The sequence below is a fragment of the Calonectris borealis genome, chromosome 3 (genome assembly GCF_964195595.1).
Source record: "Calonectris borealis chromosome 3, bCalBor7.hap1.2, whole genome shotgun sequence".
NCBI classification, from domain to species: Eukaryota; Metazoa; Chordata; class Aves; order Procellariiformes; family Procellariidae; genus Calonectris; species Calonectris borealis.
In genome coordinates this window covers 108,155,495-108,164,969 of record NC_134314.1, presented here as the reverse complement: position 1 = coordinate 108,164,969, position 9,475 = coordinate 108,155,495, and the positions used below count along the sequence as shown (strand labels likewise).

General features: G+C 45.2%; 1 protein-coding gene across 1 annotated transcript in view; it reads left to right on the top strand.

Moving 5' to 3' along the window:
* The first annotated feature begins 359 nt into the window (after positions 1–359).
* CAPN8 (calpain 8) overlaps positions 360–9,475 on the top strand; it is a 31,831-nt gene continuing 22,715 nt past the window's right edge. The window contains exons 1-2 of the mRNA XM_075148163.1: positions 360–1,843; positions 4,601–4,670. Coding sequence (XP_075004264.1) covers positions 1,607–1,843; positions 4,601–4,670 — 307 coding nt within the window. The 5' untranslated portion in view covers positions 360–1,606. The remainder of the gene's footprint in view (positions 1,844–4,600; positions 4,671–9,475) is intronic.

Genomic DNA, 9,475 nt, shown 5'->3' with positions numbered 1-9,475 from the left:
CCCTCAACCCTTTATTATTACACATTCTATTCTGATTCAGTACACAGAGACACCCAGAAGTACTGAAATGTAACAGAGATGAAATTCTGGCTGTCCTTCTCCTTTACTCAATTTTAACAGTATTAATTTAATTTTTAGATAACCAGTATAGTAATTCCCTCAGCCCAGCCTTCTCTACTTGTGCCCACGTGGAACCGGCCAAGTCATTTCGTTTCCTCTTTTGCATTCATGCTCTTCAAATATTTGCAGACAAGCCACCCGGCTAGCCTCTGTTTGGACTCCTTATCTCAACGGTTTCGGTCCTTAAAAATCCTGTCTTCCCTTCCCCACACCTCCTGTCTAAACTTCCCAAGGGGTAGTCATCAGACTCTCTGGCAAACAACGTTACTGTTTACCCAGCTCTCAGCTGGACACGCAGTGGGCTTTGCTGGGGAAACCTGGGCATTAAATAGGAAGACAGCAGAGAGCAGCTGTGCTCTGCGGAAAATTGTTCCCGCTTCAGTTCTTGAACCTACAGACATTTGCAGCCACCTTGCCGGGGAGGTGTGCACCCCTCTGTCAGTACAAAATGGGTAGAAACTTGGAGTTTTTCTACTACAAGAGCAGGAACCACTTTTTTTTTAAGATCTAAAAAGCCTTCTGCACCCAAGGCATGCTTTTTTTTTTTTTTTTTTTTTTGCTCATAAACATTTTATATGCAGGAAGCACCACCAAAAGACTGTAAACATGATGGCTAACTTCTCACCAGCTGAGATAAGACCCCGTTTTTATAGATGGGGAAGGTACAGTGACTTTTGCCCAAGGTCACACTGGAGATGGGGGGCAGGGGTTACCAGCTTGCCTCCTATTTGGTGATATAATTTTCCACTTTTGGCCTGGGTCATGCTCCTGGATTGTATCCTTGCCCTCTGCAGGTCATACGGCCAAGGGGCCATCTCTAGCTCTGTCAAGTTCATGCCTTTTATTGCTTATTAATTAATTCATAAAAATCACACTGCTTTGAGAGTACCAGAGACAATTTTTTTTAGAAAAGATTACTTATGCCAGAAGTGGGTTCAATTTTTCAACATTTTCCTGGCTAGTGCTTATCCAGCACTAGGTTTTGTGACTGCTTTACCCTCCAACAGTTTAGGGCCCGATCTCGGAAGGAAGGAAAGGCGTTTTAAACCATCTTCATCTGGATTTTTAAAGCGCTGGTCCTCAAGCCTGACTTTCAGCACACTGAACGCACACAATCACTTTTCATGTGTAAATAGGCGTGTCTGCAAAAACACTGTTTTCCCTTGTTCCTTGTTAAAAGTGTATTTTAAAAAGGGGCAGGGAATTCATAAGCTTTTAAGCAAATAACGGGGGAGTAGTACAAGGCAGTGCCCGCAGTCCCAGCAGCGCCGGCTGCGGCCCCTGCCAGCTCCCTGCCCACGTCTCTCAGGTACATCTCGGGTACATATTTGCGCTTCTGGTGCCTCCTCCCTCCAGGGCTGTTGGAGCGCGTAGGGCAGCCCCCGGCTCCACCCGAGCCTGCTACCTGCCAATATTCACCTCCTCTGGGCCAGGAGGCAAGGACAGAGCCGTGCCGCACGCCGGGAGGGCAGGCTGCCGGGCAGGCATGTCCAGGGTCGCGGCGAGGCTGTGCCAAGAAAGAGCGGCCGCGGATGGGCTGGGATCCAACAGGAACGCCATCAAGTATTTGAAGCAGGACTACGAAGCCCTGAAGCAGCAGTGCCTGCAGGCTGGCACCCTGTTCAAGGATGAGGAGTTCCCAGCCTGTCCTTCCGTGCTGGGCTACCGGGACCTGGGACCGTACTCCTTCAAAACCCAGGGGATAATCTGGAAGCGCCCCACGGTAAGAATGCTTTATAACTGCCTGTTTTACTGGGTTCAGATCTAATCAAAGCACACCTGAACATCCATGCTAAATCAGTGGTGAACCTGAATATCTGCTATTCGTGTGTGTTTTGGTTTTTTTCTTCTATCTCGCTTTACCTCATGGTTAGCAGAAGCAAGGTTGAAAAGGGGGTGGGGGAAAAAAAAAATCCACATCTCCTAAGCCCTTTATAAAGCAAGGAATCCTATAACTGCTTCATGGGAACCTGCTTCCTCTCTGTCCATCCCAGCTCCACGGAGCTATAAGGCCAGGGTACAATCCAGAGACGATGTAAACACACCACATGTATCCAGACAGAGTGCAGGACACCCCGGGAGATACCGACCATCAATTGTAACGGTACCCACATCATGGTCCTGCCACTGTGCACCTCAGGAAATCAGGCTAATACTTAAATAAAATCCTCTGCCTCACTTCAAGCCACCTAGAAGAGTTAAAGAACAATTATCTGGAACTGTTATTACTGAAATACATATATCCTATAAGTAGCCTTTCATTTAAAAATGGTCATTTTCATCAGGAAAGGTTAGATGCTGACCTTTTTTAAAACCACAAAATCAGGGCTTCAGAGATTTTTCTGCACTTTCATTTTTCAGTCATTTTTTTCTGTCCCTACTTTGCTCCTCCTTTGTCATTTTGCCCCTCCTTGCAATGTCAAGAACAATTGAAAAAAGGGGAAGGAAGGAAAAAAACCAACTTACGTTCCTCCGATGGGGGAAAGGAGAATGAGAGAAGACGGGAAAATTTCAAGGCTTAGATTTTTCTTTTTTCCACCTGAAAAGTAAGAAACGGAAACTTGCAGGCTTAATAACACCAAGTTTTTAACCTGGCAACCCCATTTGTCCATCAGCACTTCACTCTGGCATCGGAATGTTTCAGCAGCAAGTACCGTGGATGTATCTCTTGGCTTTGTCTACTCTGGGAGACCAGCAGCCTTAGAAAACTCATTAAATTATACTTTGGTCCCTCATGCAAGAGCAACGTTGTGCCCGGTGCAGGCAGAGGCACAGCCACAAGCGTAGTGTGGTCAGGAATGACCGAGGGCTGAAATCCAGCGGGGTTAAATGTCCCAGCCCTGCCTGCCAGAGACCTGCCCACGTGGGACCCCTCTGCCCTCCCGGCACTCAGCAGAGAAACAAGCAGTTTATGGACACTTAGCCCTCAAGTAACTGGACCCACTGGCTTATCCCTATGCATCGGGCAGCGTCCAACCCTGCTGCAAGGTGGCACAAGCACACGTGCTGGGGACAAACCCTCTGCTTTGCTCTCTTGTGGAGGAACCTGGATCTGACCTACTTCTGCGGGTTGCGGATGACTCCAACAGGAGATCACAGCTCTGCTCATTGCTTGGACTTTTTCAACCAACCGACAAGTTTCCATCTACAAACTGCCCACAATTGCAGGCTGATGGGATCGCTGTTCACTCACCTGCCTGCATCTGAAACAGGCAGCAGGACCCAGTGGGCAATCTGGAAGAGCTCTGCTGGAGAAATGCGCCCTGCAAAATAAATATCCACTGCTGAGGTCATCTCCCCCTGGTTTGTGACTGCCGGTTTGCAGACAGTGAGTGTTAGACACTCTGCCATCAAAGACTTATCTTCTGAGTTCAACCGTGGGTTTATAGAAAGGGAGAAGGTGGAAATGCAGTTGGGAGAAAGGTGTATGTGGCACTTGGCAGTGGCTCAGAAAGGACAGGTGTCTAGGCGAGTAATAAGTCACATGCAGCTGACTGCCACCATGTGCACCGAGTTGGAAGGAGGAGAGGAAAACCAACATGAAACCTTTTCTGTGTGGTAGGTAACTCCTGACTCCTGTCCACTGAGACCGACCAGCTGGATAACCACAGAAGCAAAAAGGATGTAGCTGAGATCACACCTATTGTGAGAGGAGATTCACAAACTGGCTCTTCAGCACACACAAGAAGTCCTGGGTTGTCCCGTGGCTCAGTGACATGGGGATGCTCAGAGCTGACAACCGCCGCTCTCTAGGAGAGCTTAAGCCTTCCTCAACGCTGGTCACCAAGTTAGGCTTCCTATAAACTGCCCCTTGCTGCCATCCAGAAGCTTATGGAAAATGCTCGGGAGAAAGGGAAGGCTTTTGTCTCTAGAGAGACAATATTAACTTCCTAATATAGGGCGTGAATTGTTGGAGGGCTCAGAGGTGGGTTAGGAGGAGCAGTCATTGCCATAACCTACTTGGCTGGCCCCAAAGGGCCAGGAAGAAATGGGGGGTCACTAATAAAAGCGTTTGGGTGGTTGGCCTCCCAGGAAGCGGGGTCAGGGTGGGGGAACATCCTCCATGCCGGTGGCAGTGGAAGCTCAACTCAGCTCCAGTGTCAGACCCAGCAGTGACGGTCACAAACTCATTTGCGCTGCTTGAGCCAAAACCACAGCAAGACAAAATAAGATGTAAATGCTGAGGTTGAATTTTCACCTCTGTCCTCACAGTAGCAAAAATGCTCACCAGTATCACTGACAGTCTCAAGTAGCAAAGGGCTTCAGGATTTTCCTCCAAAAAATACGTGCAGTTTTTAATTTAATAAGGCAACGTTGTTCTGACACCACATTAATCAGATAAAGGGCAAAGGATATATTTTTTAAGAAATGTTGAAAGTGTTTAATATTTTTTGAACCTTCACATTGAAACAATGAACAAGAAACGGGAACTTTTCAGACCAGAAAGGGTGATGCATACTTTGAAAATGTGTCTTTTCAGGAGTTATGCAGCAACCCTCAGTTTATAATTGGAGGAGCTACTCGAACAGATGTCTGCCAAGGAGACCTGGGTACGTACAGCGCTTCTGAATTTTGTTTTGGAAGAAGGGAAAAAAAAAAAAGCAGCTTAATTTAAAAATTCCTCATACACAGACCATTTTACTGGCTATCTGCCAGACATAGCATGGAGAGAGGCAGATACCCAAGAAGGGGACTCACGCAGCAGCATTGCTGGCTGGGACGGGGTGTATATAGGCTTGTAAGAGTATTATCAAACCTGGGAGACACCAAACTGTCTCTTGGAGGTAGAAAGCCAATTATCCCTTTGTGGAGCAGAAGACTGTTTGCTTTTCACCTCTTGAGGAAGAGCTGGACACCAACGTAATCATGAGAGCACTTGCCTTGAAGCAAGAGAGCGGGCTTCATGCCCATCCCAGCAAGAGCGGCTCCAAAGACTCAGGGGACAAGGGACACCAGGGAAATTTCACCCAGTAGCCTAGATTTTTATTCGGGAGGCAGAGCAAGTTCTGGCCACAGTTTCACGCAAAACAAGTACACAAGAACCAAGGGGCAGAGCAGGAACTGGTTTAGTACAGGGGCTGGGGCTATGACGTTCCATTTCACGCCAAGCAGGGTGGCCCATCTGCTTGCAGGCACGTGTTAGAAACAAGGACCACATCGTAAAAAAATTAACAGAGCACGTAAACTTTGTAATACCATCCACAACAAGCAAATTGTTCCAAGCCCTTCATGCTGAACGGTCCTTCTGCTTGAGCGGCGTTTGGTGTAGAGCTGCGAGCAGAGGCAGGAGTGACCGGGCACGCTGTGCAAACGCAGCCGAAAAAGGCAGTGTTGCTCAGCTCCCCAAATTAGGGGCTGACACTGATGAGATGTCTTTCAGACAGCACTCGTCCTCTCCTGGAGATCCATCATAGCAAAACTTTCTTACCTGTTTTTCTCCAGTGCTTGCTGTTTAATCAGAGCTCCTACGCAAGCGGCCAGAAGGGAGCTGTAAGGGGGCTTTATTCCCCCTTCGAAGAGCTGCAGCAGCAGCCTGCCTGCCTCGCTGATAAGATCCAGCTCCAGAAGACAGCAGCAGCAACCTCTCCTGACTACATATAGAGGCGAGAAGGCTGAAACTCTTGTAATGAGAATTTGATAGATTAGACACAGAGAAATCAGCCTTTCTCCCTCCTGCGCTGCTTTCCGCAGTACTCCTGACCTTACTGGTCTTCGAGCCCATCCATTGTGCAAATGAGATTCAAACAATTTCTGCAAGTCATTGGCAATAAATAATACCAATGCTGGTCCTGTAAACACAGCACCATTAAAGCTATTGCTAAAAAATTCCCTGGTGTGTGGGCCTGTGCTCCAAACGCTAAAAATAAGACACCCAATCATATACTTGCTCCAGGATATTTATTCAGTGGATGTTGGAACAGAGTATGGGGAAATTACTTACTGTATTTTAGGAAAATGGTTCAGATAAGTAATAAAAGCGACATTTCTTGTCACCTCCAATTTGGGAAGTTTCTATAATAGCATAAAAAAAAAATATCTATCATATGCCTGAAGTAAAACCTCATTTTCCTTGACAGATTGCAAGCTAAAGGGCTGAAGAATATTACCTGCTCTTAAACTAGAAGAGGTCAATGCATTATTTGTGTTAAGCCTAGAAACTGAATGCAAATACCCGGAGACCCTTTTTATTTCTGCCACCTCCTGAATGTCTCTGTGGAGTCCCAGTCCTTTGTGCTAAATGGGCTTTCATTAGAGAGTAGTGCCAAAATCCACCAAACAACAGAACTGGATCCAAAAGCCTCCCGTGAATCTGGGGACGGTGTCTGCTTCTGGGCTTTCTCAAGCCAGCCTTCAGTGGGCACTACCCCAAGTGCTGGTCCTGAAAGTGACTCCTAAACTTAGAAGAAAAGCCCCAATATCTGATTCTGAGAAAAGGAACTTCCTTTGCGCTCTCTCTCTCTCAAAGAAAAAATAATCAAAGATAATCCAATTTGTTTCTGCAAGGCTCCTTACAATCACTTCTACACACGCTGACCCTTCACGAAAATAAACTTCAGAATATAGGCATGGGAATTCTCTTTTAGCATTCAGGTATTTGGTTTACATCTCTGAGGTATACTATGCTTTTTTGGTATTTGATCCAACACCTTAAATATCAAAGCCCTTGTTACTAAAGCCCTCACGTAAAAACACTTCTATTGAAACAGACCCTCATTACATATTTACATAAGCCATGTATGTGACCCCTTAACAAGTCCTTTAGGGAAATAGAGCCTATTTTTAATAATATTCTCAAACATGTTTCTTTTCTTTTAAAAATAACGCTACAGGTCTGGGGTTATATGAACAAAAGGAACAAGAAACCCCAGAGTTAGTCTCACTCCATTAAACTTATTTCTTTGACAACAGTGTAAGCTAGATGAATATCAGCTTGGGAAGTTTGATGGGAACTTGAAAGACTTGAAATATTTTAAACATTCTTTGAACCATATCTTTTTGATAGCCTAGTAACAACTTGAAATGCAGTCACATAGCCTGTGTTATTGAAGGTGACTTATGAAGTTTTCTTGCAGCTATCTGAATAAGTTAACCCCAGAATTGTTTGCAGAAGGTTTTAAGAAGCAAGTGGCAGAAATTTAATTTAAAGAATATAAAACATACTCAAACCCTCTCAGTTTAATATTAACTTTCCAGATCTGCACCATTTATATTCATGGGGCGCCTTTTGTTGTGCAGGCTCAGAGGGCACTCCAGGAGCTGCAGGTCCCTTGGCCTGGGTTGTCAGCTGGAGAAGTTCCCTGAGGCCAACGCAGATGCACCAGTTCACACCAGCTGAGGAGCCCACCCCACACAGTCTTTGTGTGCAGATTTGAGAAGGTTAAGCGTAGGTTGGAGAACAAACCAAAGCTCGACAGCTCTGAGATAAATCTGATACCTGTTGAGGGAGCCTTTGGAGCTCCTGTAGGCAGGAGAGTGCTTAATAGTACTGGATTTGTTCACTTATTTTTCCATAGACATTAATATATGACCCTACTGATGTTCAGTCCCATGGGCCCAGGGGTATTTGAGATCCTTGTTCTAGGAGATAGATCCCCTAGATCTCAAGAAATACATTCACTGACAACTCGGATCCCAAAGAGAAGAAAGCCTGTTCCTTTGCTGAGTGCTCCTTTGCCTTTCTGTACAGCTGCAGAGCTTAATTCATTTCCTCAAAAAACTTTAGGAAGCCTTCTTTAGAAATCCCAAAGCAGGAACAGCCTGCACTGCCAGAAATTATAAAGCTAGCGTGTCAGTGCTTCCTTGATGTCTGGTAGGATGCCCCAGGTACTACGAGCTCTGAAGAAAGGCTTCCAGCAGGGACTAAAGCTGAGAGTCAAATCTGCTTGACAAACCGGGAAGCAAGAGCCACAGCATTTTAGTTGGATCCCTTCTGAACCCCAGGCATTGCTGAAATAGCGACAAGCCAGAGTACAGTCAGGACAGAAACGCCTCTGTACTGTCCATTAGGTCTTGGAACCAGGCACTTGGACTTTTGGCTCAAACTCACCATCACTAGATCAATGAAGAGTTTAGATGCTCTGCGTCTAGGCACTTTGATGGTAGCTAAACAGAAACTGAGCACTGCTCCGTGGCAACAGAAACTAATCAAATTTCTCATTTATTTTATGGCCTCTGTGAGTGCAGCGCGCTTGGGTAAACATCATCAATATAGAGGAGTCGCTCAGCTCCCAGGTCACCAAGGATTCGGTATTCTCTGCAGCAATTCGATTATCTCTGAAAACCAGGAGGTGCCTGCGTAGCACTGAGAACACGAGCCATCTCAGTACATCTGTGAGCAGCGAGTGGTTTTATTTCAAGTACACCAATAGGCAAAGTAATTCTCCAAGATCACGTGTGTGTGTACATATATACATATATGTAGGCACAGCTAGGCTTCATGCTTGCCCTTTCCACCACAAACTGAAGGTCAGAATTGCTTATTTCAAATTACAAAAAAAAAAAAAAGAAAAAGAAAAGAAAGAATTGGACTTTACCAACATTACAAATTACTTCAGATCCGGGAATCAAGCTGGCCTCTTTTTAGCACATTCAGCAGCAGCAGTAAACACTGTAATTGGCACTTGTCTGAAACTTTTGTTCATGAAATATGAGACTGAGCAGAAAGCAGTGTATGTGTCCGTAGGTGATTTAGCCTTGCAGGGCTAATGCTGAGAAGACTTTTTTTTACAATTTCTTTTTATAAGCTAAAAGGCTACAACTTCAAAAACGCATACAGTGAGCAGAAATGCTTTTTGATATTGTCATTTTTTCTGACTATAACTGTATTGGAAATACAGTTTAATTAAATATTTAATTCATTGGCCAATTGGCCTCATTTCCTCCCCCTCCAAAAATTCACTTTTTAGGAAGGGAATCAAATACTTTCCTCACAGTTTGAAAGGTGACGCATAACCTCCATCTGAATCAGGACAAGTTTTAGTGGTCCTACATAAGCTGCCTTTCTAGGGAGCTTGTGCTGCTGCACTATACTGTGGGCACAACCACAAAAAAACCTCTGAAATTTGGTGCCGACAAAATGGTGTTGAACTTTGAAAAAAGGAACATGTACTGTCAACTTGTACTTTTGTACAACTAGTAATACATTATCCAGTAGGGCTGAGAAACCTTATTAATAGGCCGGGATCCCATTGTGGTGTACAAGAAGATAAGAGGCAACCTGCACAGTTTAGGCTCCATCCTGGAAGCTCCTTGGTATGGACAGATTCCTGCATCCTCTTTCATTTGTCTTAAAGCCAATATTACAGGAATCTGAATGTAATGCATCACTTCTATATAAAATATGGCCCCAAACCAT